The sequence below is a fragment of the Manis pentadactyla genome, chromosome 1, assembly GCF_030020395.1.
Source record: "Manis pentadactyla isolate mManPen7 chromosome 1, mManPen7.hap1, whole genome shotgun sequence".
NCBI lineage: Eukaryota > Metazoa > Chordata > Mammalia > Pholidota > Manidae > Manis > Manis pentadactyla.
This window is the reverse complement of record NC_080019.1, coordinates 24872581-24888431: the sequence shown is the minus strand read 5'-3', so window position 1 is coordinate 24888431 and position 15851 is coordinate 24872581. Positions and strand designations below refer to the sequence as shown.

Here is a 15851-nt window from a genome sequence, read left to right as displayed (position 1 = left end):
TTTGCTTTTTTCTTTTGTTAAGATGTAAGAGTTTTTCAAAATATCTTTTAGATGTTGGATACTCATCAGATAAAGGATTTTCAAAATTTTCTACCATTCTGTGGGTTTTGTTCACTTTCTGGATAATGTAATTGACACACAAAAAATTGTTAGTTTTGATGAAGTGAAATTTACAAACTTTTCTTTGGGTGTGTAAGCTTTTTGTGTCATATCCAAGAAACTGTTACCTATCCCAAGAGTACAGAGATATACACCTCTGTGTTCTTCTAAGAGTTTTATAGTTTTAGCTCTTACATTTAGACAATTGTTCTGTTTGAGCTTATTTTTATATACGGTAAGAAGTGGGAGTCCAGGTTGAGTCATTTGCATGTGGATAGCCAGTTGCATGTGGATAGTCCAGCACCATTATTTGAAAAATGATTCTTTCCTGTTTGAATAGTCTTGATGGCCTTATTGAAAATCAGTAGGATTTCCAGACTCACAATTCTATTCCATTAAACTGTATGTCTATTCTTATGTCTGTACCACACTGTCTTGATTATAGAAGCTTTTTTTTTTGTAGAAGCTTTTTAATAAAGTTTGAATTGGAAACTTTGTGAGTGTTCCAATCTTTTTTTAATATTGTTTTGGCTATTCTGGGTCCCCTGCATTTTCATATGAATTTTAGAATCAACTTATCAATTTCTGTAACAAAACAGAATTTTGGTGGGTTTTACATTAAATCTGTAGATAAATTTGGAGGAGTATTTCAATATTAAATCTCTCACGCCATGAGCACAGGATGTTTTTTTATTATATAGGTCTTTAATTTCACTCAATATTTTGTAGTTTTCAGTACAAATCTTGCATTTCTTTGATTTTATTTCTAAGTATTGTATTCATTTTGATGCTACTGTAAATTGATTTTTTCCCTTAATTCCAGTTTCAGATTGCTCCTTGTTAGTATATAAAATACAAGTGATTTTTGTATATTGATTTTGCATCCCACAACCTGCTGACCTCACTTGTTAGTTCTAATATTTGGGTTCTTTCTGTTTGTTTTTGGTGGATTGTTAAGGGCTATCTACCTACCTATCTAAACAGGTAAAATGCAAATAAAGAGTTTTACTTTTTAAAATATGGATACATTTTATTTCTCTTTCTTGCCTAATTGCCCTGGTTTGAATTTTCAGTACAATGTTGAATAGAGGTAGTGAGATAGGACACCCTTGGAGAAAGCATAGAGCCTTTCACGATTCAGTATGATGTTAGCTGTGGAATTTTTGTAGGTGCCTGTTTATTAGATTGAGGAACCTCACATTGATTCCCAGTTTGTTGGTTGTTTTTATCATGAAAAGGTGTTGGATTTTGTCAAACACTTTTAGTCTACTGAGACAATCATGTGGGGTTCCTCCCACCTTTATTCTATAAATATGCTGTATTAGCTTGTTTGATTTTTGTATGTTGAACCAATTTTGCATCCCTGGGATAAATGTTACTTAATCAGGGTGTATATTCCTTTTCATATATGCTTGATTTAATTTCTAGTATTTTGTTGAGAATTCTTATGTCTATATTCATCAGCAATACATGTCTATAATTTTCTTAATATGTCTTTGTGTAGCTTTGGTATTGGTAATACTAACCTCAAAGAATGAGTTATGAAGTGTTTTCTTCTCTAATTTTTTTTTTTTTCAAAAAGTTAACTCTTCTTTAAACTAGCATAATTCACCAGGGTAGATGGTGTTTTTCACTGTGAGAGGTTTTTTGATTTCTAATTCAATTTCTTTACAAGTTATACATCTTTTAAATAGTCTATTTATACTAGAGACATTGTTTGTATATTTTCAGGAATTTGTTTAGCTAGTCAAATTTACTGACATATAACTGCTTATAGCATTCCCTTATAGTCCTTTTATTTCTGTAAGGTTGATAATGATATTCCCTCCTTCATTCCTGATTTTAGTAATTCAAATCTTTCTTTTTTTCTAGGTGTCTAGCTAAACATTTGTCTATTTATTAATTTGTTTAAAGAACCAACCTCTGGTTTCATTGATTTTCTCATTTTTCAAATCCGTTTCTCTTATTTCTGCTCTATTCATTGTATTTCCTTCCCTCTGCTTGCTATGAGTTACTTTGCAATTCTTTTTTTAGTTTCTTTTGGCAGAAGGCTAGGTTATTGACTTGAGACTTTTCTTTGTTTTTCAACATAGACATTAAAATGTTAATAAATTTCTCACTGAATGCCTTTACTGAATCCTGTTTTTGTATGTTTTTATTTTCACTTATCTCAGTATTTTCTAGTTTCCCTTGTGATTATCTTTAAGCCATCCTTATCTAACAGTGTGGTATTTCAACCTATTGTGAATTTCCCAAATTTCCCTCTCCTATTTATCTCTCTTAATGTTGCATTGTTACCAGAAAACATACCTTGTATTATTTCAATCCATGTAAATGTACTGAGATTTGTTTAGGTTTAACATATGGTCTATCCTGAAGAATATTTCACTATGCATTTGGGAAGAGTGTGTTTAAATTGTTTTGGAGCGTAATGTTCTATAGATGTCTGCTAGGTTTAGTTGGTTTATAGCATTAAGTCTTCTAATTTCTTGCTTATGTTCTATCTTGTTCTATTATTTATTCAAAATAAAGAGTATTGAAAAATTTTAATTTGCATTGCAGAATTATCTATCCTTCAATTCTTTTGGATTTTGCTTTATGTATTTTGGTTCTGTATTGTTTTGTGTGTGTGTGTGTGTGTGTGTGTGTGTGTACATTATATATATATATATATTTGTAACTGTTGTATCTTCTTGAAGGGTTGACCCCTTTATCATTACATTTATAAACTGTACTTGTCTCTAGAAAGAAGTTCTGTCTTAAAAGGCTATTTTGTCTGGTATTAGTTTAGGTGCTCTAGCTTGCTTTTAGTTATTATTTTCATGAACTACCATTTTCCAGCTTTTATTTTTACCATATTTGTTGAGTGAAATATTAGTCTTTTTTAGACAGTTTATAGTTGGCTTATGTGTTTTTATCTATTCTGTCAATCCCTGTCTTCTAATTGTAGAGCTTAATCCATTTACATTTAATGTAATTATCAAGAGTAGGATTTACATCTGCCATTTGTCTAGCAATTCCAAATCATGCATGTTTTGAAGCATGAGCCATACTTTGTTTCTTTGAATGTCTTGCAATTTTTCTTGTTGAAAATCAGACATTTAGAATAATATAATGTGTTGACTCTGGAAACCAGATTCTTTTTCCATTCCAAGGGTGGTGGTTGATGTTACTTGTAGTTGTTATCACTCAGTGGTTTCTCAGAATTTTGTAAAGTCTGTATTCTTTGTTGTATGTGGGCACTGAAGTCTCCAATCAGCTTGTTTACCAGACAGCTGATGATTAAAAGAGCTTTCCTTAAACAGCTGGACCAAATCTCCAAGTCTTTGCTAGAGAGGCTGTGTGTTTGTGTTGGGACATGTTTCAACATTCAACTAGGCAATTTATAATTCTGCCTTAGCCTTCACTTTCTGTTTGCAGAAGTGTTAAGGTCAGCAAGAGGTGAAAGATTAGAACCTTCTGAGGTCTCTCCTAAAAATGTGCACAGTGCTATGCATGCCTATGGCCTTTTAGATGAAATAAGGTACCTATTAACAATTCTTTCAGCCTCTCCTTATAAACTTTTTGGTTAACCTACTGCTTGCCTTAACTGTTATTCATCACCTAAGGCAAATGTAAAGTTAAAACTCTTGCCTATAGTTGTTTTAGATATACATTTCCCAGGTAGAAGTTGTAGTACTGCGCAAATGCCAAGCCAGGACAAATAAAGACAATCCTTTCAATTGATGGCTTTCAGGTAACCACAAGAGACAGCAAATGATGACAATTCTTTGGGAGTGAGGGTCTGAAAGAGCTCCAGCTCCATTCTGCTCCGATACCAGTAATGCAGGGTTGTTATATTTCAAGATTAGTGCTGAGCTGGAGAGTAGGGTATGAGAATAGGGCAATTTAAAACACCACAAATGTTGCTATTCTTGCTGAGATTCAGCAATTTTTCTTGAATAGGCAAGTCTTTGGTTAGTTTCCAGAATAATGTAAATGTTGTGACAATTTTGCCTCCTTTCATGGCAGGGTAGGTTTTTACAGGTCCTTACTCCAGTTTTTCACTGTCATCCTGGCACTTATTTCTAAAAAAAATTCAGAAGTACTTCTAAGATTTACTTTCAAGTATTTTTACTGCAACTTATTTTATCTGTTTTTACATAAGTAACAGAGTAACTAAAATTAAAATTTATTATTTATAAATTATTGCTTTTAGTTCTTCTTGGATATTTGTGACTTATCTTGCTAATTCTTGTTAAATTATACCGATAATTCAACTGGGATGATGAAATATAAATATCTCCTGAAGGAATTAAGAAATAAGAGATAGTACATAGCCATGCCTACCATAACATTAAGGGTTATAGATATGATCAGCAGAAAAATTGTTTAAAAAAATCCATGACAGACTAAGAGACAAGCCCAACTGCTGTAATATGGGTGTGATAGCCATGCTATTAAGAAGCAAATACTATTAAAATCAATTTTTTAAACTCATAATCCTTTAATCCAGTATAATCTGTTCTGCAATAACATGATAGCCAAAATCCCATGAAACCCCTCATTATCAAAAAGCACGTTTAAAAAAATCTCATTGGGGAAATGTTTGGGGAGAGTGGAGCTTAAATTCTTAAAATTTTCTCAAGATTTGGTGATAACAGAGATCACTGCCATTTACTACTTAAATATTCACATTTCTTTAATCTATGGGTTCATAGTTTTCATCAAATTTGAAAAAAATTCAGCCTTTATTCCTTCAGATATTTTTCTGTTCTGCCCCTACCATTCCCCTCCCCAACATACACTCCTTTGGGGCTCCAATTACACATATATGTCACTTGAATCTGCCCTGTATCTCACAGATGGTATTTTCGTTAAACATTGTTTTCCTGAGTTTCATTTTTGATAGTTTCTATTGTTATGTTTTAAATACACTAATCCTTTCTTCTGCAAAACTTGACCTATTAATCCAATATAATATATTCTTCATTTCAGACATTATAGTATTTATCTTCACAAGTCTGACCATTAGTCTTTTTTATATCTTCCAAGTTTCTACTGAACTTTTTGAACATAGAGAATACATTTATAGTAATTTCTAATGTATGGTCTTCTAATTCCACCATCTGTGTCAGTTCTGGGTCAGTTTTGGTGAAGGATTATTCTCATTAAGGATCATGTTTTCCTACTTCTTTGCATGCAAGTAATCTTTTACGGCATGCCAGAGATGAATTTTATCTTCTTGGGTGCTGGATGTTTTTGTACTCTTATAAATATATTTGAGCTTTTTTCTGGGATGCATTTAAGTTATTTGCAATAGTTTCATGTTTGCTCTTACAGTTTGGTTCAGTGGGTCAAGAGAAGAGCTCAGTTTAGGGTGAATTACTCCCTTCTACTGAGGCAAGACCTTCTTGATTACCCATGCAACCCAATGCCCAGTGTATTATAACTTTTTCTAATCTCACTGGTGAGAATAGGCTCTGTTCCTGGTCCTGTGTGTCTGGTTCTGTTCCTTCTAAACTTTTGAGGTTGTCCGACCCTGGCTTTGGGTAGTTTCCTTATACTCATGCACTGAAAACTGGATGGGAAACCCTCTGTAGATAACCAGGGTTCTCTTTCTATGTAACTCTCTTCTCTCTACTATGTTGTCCTGTGAACATTAGTCATGTTAGTCTCCCTAATTCTCAGTTCCATCTCCTCAACTCAGGGAGTCTGCATGGCTCTGCTAGGTTCCCCTTCCTTGCGCCAGAGCCAGCTAACTCTCTTGACAAAATAAGTTGGGACAATAGTAAGGTTTACTTTGTTTCCTTTCTCTAAGAATCACTGTCCCTTGGTCTCTGGAGTGAATGTTTCATATATCTCTTTCCTTTCTACCCAGAATGTACTTTTGCTTGGCAGTGACCCTGTGAGAATAATGGCACTGTGGGAAGAGTGTGCAGTTTTCATTGTAATTTGATCAACAGTAGTAAACAGTTTGTTTGAGAGGTATTCATACAAAAATAAACAACTATTTAGTTGCTGTTCTTCCAAGGAAAAAAAAAAGAGTTACTTTCCTTTGCTGTCTGATACCAATTATCTTGAAAACCATTATTTCATATATTTTGTTTCTTCTCCAGGTAGGAGAATAAATTCAGTCTGTTATTCTTCTATCTTGGCTGGAAGTGGAAGTCCACATTTGAATAAAGTTTTATTTGTTAGCTGTTCTGAATTTAGAAACAGAGAATTGGGCATTTCTCTATAAAAGTATGAACTTAATTTAAGTTAGTTTAAAATTCTTTTTACAGGTATACAAGCTTTCACAGGTTTTTTTTTAATTTAATTGTTGTAGTTTGGTAGCTTTCCATAGAAAAAGATAGCCTACCTTCATATCTAAAATATATTTATGGAATAATGTAATTATCCTATATATCTACTCAAATATATTGTAATTTTCTATAATTAATTTATTCTATAAAAATAGATAGTATTTTTTAATGGAGTAAAGATATAAAAAATAGCATAAAGTCAGAAAGGAAGGATTCTTATCTTGTCATTCCCCTATTAAGATCATAAATGTACAATGTGAGAATGTAAAAAATTAATATATCTGTAATAAGTTCATTACAAATTCTGTAGGATAATAATATGGATCCATCTTACGTAGCTGCATAAAATATATTAAAAGATAATTTAGGTTCCAGGCTCATTTAGAATGATAAATCTCTTAACTCACTGTAAACCAGAAAGCTTTTTATTTTCATTCACATAGACCTCAAACCTGTCATAATACTCATTTCACACTGGCATATTTTCCTCATTTGAAAAATAAATTACCTAACTTTTAAATTTAAGAGTTAAGATGGATAGCAGAATTCAGGCAATCAGTATAAAATTACAGTTGTAACTTCCCCTTCAACTATGCTACTGTATACTCTCCAGAAAATCTATTACCCTTTATATACCCTGAAAATTCTTCAAGTTTTATCACCTTTCTAAGAGGTGATGTGCTTGCCAAAACTGCTTGTTTTGGAAGAACAAGGAATGGCAAAATTTGAAACTACGTGCCTGAAATTAAAGTTTTCCCACTTCATTAATTAGTCTGGCACAATTCTCGATCCCTGCTGATTTTCTATGCCTCAAGGCGAAGCACTGGCTTAGGATCACTATCAGTATAGGTCAAAGTAGTTTTGTAAACCTAAGTGAGAGTTTTAGTTATTCTTGAGTAGCCAGAAGTAACCAAAATTATGAAAAGGACTATAAAAATGGGAGATCACAAGTAGAGGTGATTGATATCAGCCCGGGTAAAAGCTGTGGCAATAAAATGCAGCCCCCAAAAATAGAAAAGCAGAAGTCTTGCTTGTGTATGGCTAAGAGGTGTGGGTCCTAGACACAAAAGAGAATGAAACAGGTAAGCAAAATGTTGGTACTTCAAGGAAAAAGTCCATGAATTACATGAATCTGTAATTAGGAATGTAGGCAGAACCAAGTAAGAATAACAAATGAAGGATCAGGTTTGATTACTGTGAAAACAGAATTTTCATGGTGAACTGCTAAAAGGCACAGCCATACTGATCTTGAATTAACCACCTGAAGATATTAAATCTGGATAAGAAAACTTCTTAAAGTTCTCTTTCATGAGAAGCTGCTCTAGATAAGACATACAACATCTGATGTCCTCTTTAACAAGCAGTCTTGTATTTCCTTTTAAAGATGAATCACAAGCAAGTCTAGCTTTCAAGTAGTATCCTCCTATTTTGTCTCCTGCTGTTTTTATGTGCTGTGTCCACTAACGGTCATATGATATTAGTTAAAATTTTAAAACACATTAAGTGGTTAAGTTTGTATCATATATTGCTTTGCACTTGTTCTGCAGGATGATGAGAAATGAAATGAATCTGTAAGTAGCACCAAAGAGCTAACATGTCCCCCCAAATACTTTACAGAAAATGACTAGCTCAGGGGGTTCTTTTGCCCCCAACTGTTCTTTGAAAAGCATCCTGGAAAATCAGCTGAAACAGGGCCAATACGTATACCATCTACATGTGGACTACAGGTATGTCATTGGTGACTCCTGGATTTGCATAAGCAGGGACCTGTCTCTAAAATTAAGCTTAACTTTAGATTATACTAATTGAACTGCTTAAAACTTTGTTAATTGTAAAGAATATGATCATGAACAACTTAATTGCAATTAAACTATTTTCAGGTTAGTACCAGATATTTTCAATTCCTTTCAAAGTCTCTAATCACATATTATAATAATCCAATTTTCTAAAACTTTCAATTGGTAAAATTTCCTAAATGAAAAGGCAGGCTAAAACATAAAAATGTGAAGGAAGTTATGTGTATTTTCCTAAGCAATTAAATAGTTTCTTTATAGTACACTCTTTTGTTTCCTCAAACATTCAAATTTCTATCTTTACATAAATATATAAAAAATATTCAAAATGAAACTTTGGGGGCTCTAGTTTAAAAGTAGGGCAAAACATAACTGGTATATTCAAAAGGCAAGTCATCACACAGATTGACTTTCTGTACCTTACAAACTCATATATTTGGTATCATTTTTCCTAGAAGATAATGGTGTTTTTATTTCTAGAATCAAGGTACTTGGGGCAAATTCAGCTCCTTGTCTGGCTCCTCAGTTTCCAAAACGCTCAGGCTGTGACACAAACTTACGTATTTCTTCCACCACTTGTGGGTCACATTCTTTGTATTTTTCTACTTCTGCCTTTAGCTCTTGCCTTTGGTCTCGAAGTGAAGAAAGCTCTTTTGCAAGCATGTCTCGCTCCTCCTGCATTCAAGAATGTTTTATGTACAATTAAGACAAAGTGCCATATAAGGTTATACACTTTATAAACATTTTCATTTTATTTCCCATAACTGATTTACATAGGCTTTTAACATTATGTATGCATATACAAATATTTACAGTATTAGAACAAATTCAATTCTCATTTTTTCTCTGAAATCTCAAGTATCTTTTATATATATTGACTAGTTGAATGGGAATTAATCTGTAGAACGGAATGCTCATAAATAGATGAGAGGTTACCAGTTACGTATGAACTCAAAGAAAACTATGTCATCATATGTTAGCAAAAAGTATTATACTGCTGCTTAGGTAGTTTCACATGTTTGTGTCTATATATGTAAGTAGTATTTTATGGCAATATCAATCATTACACAATTTTTCTTAAAAGTATTCCAGATAATTTCAACCTTTAAGGATAACTAATTGTTAAAAATATTTAAAGATATCAGAAATAACAAAATTGTAGCTGGCTGCCTCCCATCAATTTCCTTTAAAGGTAAACCAGAATAAAGCTTTGAAACACAATATGATCCAATAAATAAAATTTGAAATTTCTAGCCATAGTTCTCACTAACAAGTAGAAGTCATAGTGCTATAGGTATTCAATTCATGTGTTTGAAATCTGAAAAATAAGTGCAAACAAAAATCAAATTCTTGCAAAGATTATGGTACTGCATTACAGGATAAGTCTGAAGCAAAACCAAGTAGAGTTCTGGCTGCCTAATGGGACTGTTTAAGGTTCCTTGCTAGCTTGTATTTTTGTACTCATATTTTTCTACTTTGGCCTTTAGCTTTGTTCTCTTTGGTTCCTAAATGAAGAAAGTTCTCTTTGGTTCCGAAATGAAGAAAGCTCCTTTGCCAGCATTTGTACGAGAATACATGCTCAGAGCAGCATGATCTGAGGCAGCACGTGATAGGATAGAAATACTCCAGATCTGTGTTCTCCAATGCAGAAAACATTTATCACATGTGACTACTGAATACATGGAATATAGTGTGGCTCACGTTGATCTTCAGTATTTTTTCAAGTCTTAATCCATACTTGAGATAATGATGAAACTAGAAGTAAAGTGATTTTTAAGACCCCTTAACGTAATACTTCAGAGAACATGTACATTTAAAAATATTACATCAATATTCATTTAAACAATTTAGAAATATTATAAGGCCATGAGGAAATTATATTGATAGTTTTCAATTTGTACCGTACCAAGACTTTAAAAAAACATAGATTCTTAAAAATTGACATAAATGTTTATACAGGACTTGTACTATGTACTCTAAGGGTTTTGTAAATATTAGCTAGTTTAATCCACATAATAACCCAGTGGGGTAGATTTTACTATTTTATGTTTTACAATTGAGTAAACTGAGAGCAGAGAGTTCAGAAGACTTTCAAACCAAAGTAGTCTGGCTCCAGGTTTGTGCTTCTATGCTATGCTGCCATATACAAAACAATATAACGCAATACAGTAATGAGTCTATACTCAAAATGAGTGAATCCGACCAGGTCAAATGTTCATGTCCTTTGCTGTGACTCACTTCTTTTTTGGTAGGAATGGCATACTCCTCACAGGAAGCTCTGTCCTTACTTTTCTATTTAAAAGTGATATTATTTAAGTATCTACAGATATGAACTTACCGTTTCACATCGGCCGATTTTAGCTTTCTCAATGCTTTTCTGCAAATTTGCTTGCTTTCGGTTTCCCTCAGATAACTAGAGAATTAAAACAAATAAAACAGTCTACTAAGATAAACTTGCTTAACATGAAGTTTATGAGTCAAGAAAAACTGAGATTTGATTTCAGCCCAATTCAATGTAGCAAAAAAGTCAGAGACTAAATTAGGAACTACTCTAATCTGAAGAAAACCAAGTGAATCATTAGGGCAGACTGAAAAAAGAAAAAGTTAAAAAATATTTCTTCTTATCCTATATGCAGGAAAATGAATAATACGCTTTCAGTATTTTCTACAGTCTTCATTTATCAGATTCCCCATCCCAAATAATTTGAGGTGAATTATTTAGTTAAAAATTGAATCTGAAAATTCAGAAAAACCTATTTTATATAAATTCTCTCCAAACTTCATTTCACTTCTGACTAGTATTTCAAAGCACTCTAGATTGTTTCTTATAGACTTGTAAAATTCAGGAATAGAGAATGTTCCAGTGAAACATATTAGCATGACATCTTGCCATTAAAAATGTTCTTAAAATAACCAGATAGGTACATGTTATCCAAAAAGTTAATAATTATATAAAAATAATTAATGGATATATATATCTTAATTACATTAATGAAGTGTCTTCTAGGTATTATATGTCTGATTGTAATTATTTATAACTTAAAAGTCTTTAAAAGAGAGCTCATTAGGAATTCCTTAACTCTGAAAATAATCTTACATATTTTAAGTGTTATTTCATGATCTGTCATTTTAAGTATCTAGGTAATGGAGAGAAGCACCATCTAAATGATGTTATCACATGAGAGGCTTCTGCTAATTATCCTAATACTGAAACAATATGGTTCAGCTTAATAGTGAAGGATTCTTGGCTCTCTGCTCAGTTTTAAAATGTCAACTACTAGAAACAACGAAAGCAACTCTCCTGAGGTGGCCCTTGCTATCAGCTTTTCATCTACATCTCTCTCAGAAGCAGTACTGCTACAGTTCCTAACCCGTACTTTGGAATTAAACCAGGCCTCAAGTGATAAGAGTTGAGCTTTTTAGCCATCCTCCCAGATGTGATTTTAAAAACAGCTCAGTGAGGAAAGTACTTCCTCTGCCACTGCATAAAGAGTTGGGAGTCCCATGACTTCTTTGATCACGCTTAATCAAGATCTATAATTATTCTGAGTTGTCAAACAAAGCATTGATTCAGAAATTAGAATGTCTAACATAATAATCCACACTCCAAATCTTGATTTAAAGGTTAAGACTTCTCCCCTTTTCTACAATGGCTGGCTACCAGTGGGTCTTTTGCTAGAGAAGGCACATTGCCCTCTTCTCTTTCCTGGTCTAGAGTTTCTGTTCTCCCTCCAGTCAACTGAGTGCAGTTTTGCTTCCTGCCCCTAACCCACAGCAAGGACTGGGGAAAGGGAGAGAGAATAGGTAAAGAGGACAGGAAATATCATAAATAGGTATTGTTAAGATGCCTCAGTACGGATGGCCAACAGGCACATGAAAATATGCTCCACACTGTTAATCATCAGGGAAACACAAATCAAAATCACAATGAGGTATTACCACACACCAGTTTCCAGAACACTATAATTTAAGTGAATCTTAATTCAGTTGAATGTTGTTAGTAGACTTGGATTTTCCCCTTGACCCCATCAGTCTGTATAGTTAAAATTACAACTTTTGCAACTTTTATGAAATGGTCTTTAATAGTTCAGCAATAATCCTGTGCTATAGTTCTTTTAAGAAACTCTATGTACTTCAAAACTGTACACGAATTTTTTAAATCCTGTACTGTTGGCCAGTTAATAAAGATGTAAAAAAACCTTCTTGTAGAGATGTAAAAACAGAAGCCTGTTGTATAATGGATCTCGTTCTTTTTCTTTTTTTTTCAAAAAGGGAAATGGGAGAACCAAGATGGTGGCGTGAGGAGAGCAGCGGAAATCTCCTCCCAAAACCACATACATTTTTGAAATACAACAAAGAAAACTCTTCCTAAAAGAGAGACCAGAAGACACAGGACAACAGCCAGCCCACATCCACACCTGCGAGAACCCAGCACCTAGTGAAGGGGGTAAGATACAAGCCACAGCCCAGCGGGACCCGAGCGCCCCTCCCCCCAGCTCCCCGCAGGAGGAGAGGAGGCAGAGCGGGAGGGAGAGGGAGCCCAGGACTGCTGAACACCCAGCCCCAGCCATCCAGACCAGAGCGCAGACACACAGTGTGTGCGTGGGGTGCTGGAAACTAGGGAAACAGGACAGTAAGACCTGTGAGTGGGTCCCCGCAGCCGGCGCACCCGGGACAAAGAAAAGTGAGTGTTTCTTGAAAGTCTTAAAGGGACAGGGATCCCACAGCTGGACGGAAGCGCCCTGGGACACTTAGCCCAGCAGCAGGGAATCCTGGGGAACTCTGGGCACCCAAAACAACGCAGTGCAGTGCGGAGGCCCCTCACAGCGATAAATAGCCTCCCGCCTGTTCCCCCTCCAACGCGGCTCCGCCATATTGGAGAAGCAGCCCGAGGCAGGCCACGCTCACAGCAACTGCAGAGCTAAATAAACTCCAAAGCGGCTGGGCAAGATCAGAAGCCCCGTCTGCGCGCAGCTGACCAGCAGAAGCTGCTAAAGGCTGCTGTTCTCCCAGGAGAGGAAGGCCTCAAACTGGCAAGAAGGGACTTTCTCTTACCCAACACAAGCGCCAGCTCCCCACAAATATATCTATCGCCATGAAAAGGCAGAAGAAATTGATACAGACCAAGATCACAGAGGCAAACCCTGAGAAGGAGATAGACCTAACCAGTCTTCCTGAAAAGGAATTAAAAATAAAGCTCATAACCATGCTGATGGAGCTGCAAAGAAATAATGCAAGAGCTAAGGGATGAAGTCCGGAGGGAGATTACAGACGTCCAGAGGGAGATTATAGAAGTGAAACAAACTCTGGAAGGATATATAAGCAGAATGGATAGGATGCAAGAGGCCATAGATGGAATAGAAACCAGAGAACAGGAACACATAGAAGTTGACACAGAGAGAGATAAAAGGATCTCCAGGAATGAAACAATATTAAGAGAACTGTGTGACCAATCCAAAAGGAACTATATCTGCATTATAGAGGTACCAGAAGAAGAAGAGAGAGAGAAAGGGATAGAAAGTATATTTGAATAAATAATTGCTGAAAACTTCCCCAAACTGGAGGAGGAAATATTGATCAGACCATGGAAGTGTACAGAACTCCCAACAGAAAGGACCCAAGAAGGACAACACCAAGACACATAATAATTAAAATGGCAAAGGTCAAGGACAAGGACAGAGTTTTAAAGGCAGCTAGAGAGAGGAAAAAGATCACCTACAAAGGAAAACCCATCAGGCTATCATCAGACTTCTCAACAGAAACATTACAGGCCAGAAGAGAATGGCATGATATATTTAATGCAATGAAACAGAAGGGCCTTGAACCAAGAATACTGTATCCAGCACAACTATCATTTAAATATGAAGGAAGGATTAAACAATTCCCAGACAAGCAAAAGTTGAGGGAATTTTCCTCCCACAAACCACCTCTACAGGGTATTTTAGAGGGACTGCTCTAGATGGGAGCACTTCTAAGAGTAAATAGATGTCACCAGAGAAAATAAAATCACAGCAAAGAAAGCAGACCAACCAAATACTAACTAAAGGCAAAAAATAAAATCAACTACCCACAAAAGCAGTTAAAGGAAGCACAAAAGAGCACAGAATAAAACAACCAACATATAAAGAGCAGAGGAGGAGGAATAAGAAGGGAGAAAAATAAAGAATGACCAGACAGTGTTTAAAATAGCTCAATAAGTGAGTTAAGTTAGACAGTAAGATACTAAAGAAGCTAACCTTGAACCTTTGGCAACCACGAATCTAAAGCCTGCAATGGCAATAAGTACATATTTTTCAATAATCACCCTAACTGTAAATGGACTGAATGCACCAATCAAAAGACACAGAATAATAGAATGGATAAAAAAGCAAGACCCATCTCTATGCTGCTTACAAGAGACTCACTTCAAACCAGACTATAGGAACAAAGAAAGACTGAAGGAGCAAAACAGCAGCAGAATCATAGAACCTAAGAATGGACTAACAGTTACCAAAGGGAAAGGGACAGGGGAGAAAGGGAGGGAAGGGAGGGATAAGGGTGGGGAAAAAGAAAGGGGGCATTACAATTAGCATGTATAATGTGGGGGTGGCATGGGGAGGGCTGTGCAACACAGAGAAGACAAGTAGTGATTCTACAGCATCTTACTACACTGATGGACAGTACTGTAATAGGGTATGTGGGGAGGATTTGGTAAAGGGGGGACCCTAGTAAACATAATATTCTTCATGTAATTGCAGATTAATGACAACAAAATTAATTAAATTAAAAAAATAAAGGGAAATGAGCTCTTCTCCTTGTAAATCTAAATTCCCCATTACAGCTAATAAAGGAAGACTGAAAAGATTTTAAAGATACAAATGCTTTGAAGGAATAAACAAACATTAAAACAGGGTCAATCCATTTGAAGAAAAAGTCAAACAAAATAATCACCATTGTTCCCTCTTTTAATTTAACTTCTGGGTACTGATCACATCCACATGGAAGTAGAAGGTAAGGATTTGTTTAGGAAAATATTAGCATCGATTCTACTTACATGACTGTTTAAGTGTTTACACAGTTTTGTTCAATTATAAACATTTGGCCTTTTACTATGTTATTTTTATTTTGTATGAATACATTATTCTCCTTATTTATTTTTGTTACATTTATTACTTATGTTATTTTGTTATGCATTTACAACTCCATTTTTAAATAAAGTGTTTCTGGAACTTTAAAAAATAATGGGCACTATCCACAAGACAAGAAATAACGAAGTGCTGGCAAGAATATGGAGAAAGGGGAACCCTCCTATACTGTTGGTGGGAATGTAAATTGGTACAACCACTGTGGAAAGCAGTATGGAGGTTCCTCAAAAAACTAAAAATAGAAATACCAGTTGACACAGTAATTCTACTAGGAATTTACCCAAACAAAATCCCTGATTTGAAAAATATGGACAAATATCATATGATTTCACTTATTTGTGGAATATAAAAACAAAGCAAAACAGAATGAACAAAACAGCAGTAGACTCATAGACACTGAGAAGCGACTAGAGGTTACCACAGGGGAGGGGCTGCAGTGGGTAGGTGGGGAGGGTGAGGGGGATAAAGGGGCACAAAAATTCTCAATCATAACATAAGATGGTCATGGGGATAGCCGTATAGCATGTAGAATATAGTCAGTGATTCTG

The 15851-nt window shown here is 35.0% G+C and overlaps 1 protein-coding gene across 4 annotated transcripts in view; it reads right to left on the bottom strand.

The window, feature by feature from the left end:
• The window catches only part of MND1 (meiotic nuclear divisions 1), a 100050-nt gene that overhangs the window by 25044 nt on the left and 59155 nt on the right, over positions 1 to 15851 (bottom strand). For all 4 annotated transcript variants that reach the window (XM_036887902.2, XM_036887905.2, XM_036887903.2 and 1 more), the window contains 2 exons: positions 10518 to 10592; positions 8740 to 8854 (listed from right to left, as the gene is read on the bottom strand). In XM_036887902.2, coding sequence (XP_036743797.1) covers positions 8740 to 8854; positions 10518 to 10592 — 190 coding nt within the window. The remainder of the gene's footprint in view (positions 1 to 8739; positions 8855 to 10517; positions 10593 to 15851) is intronic.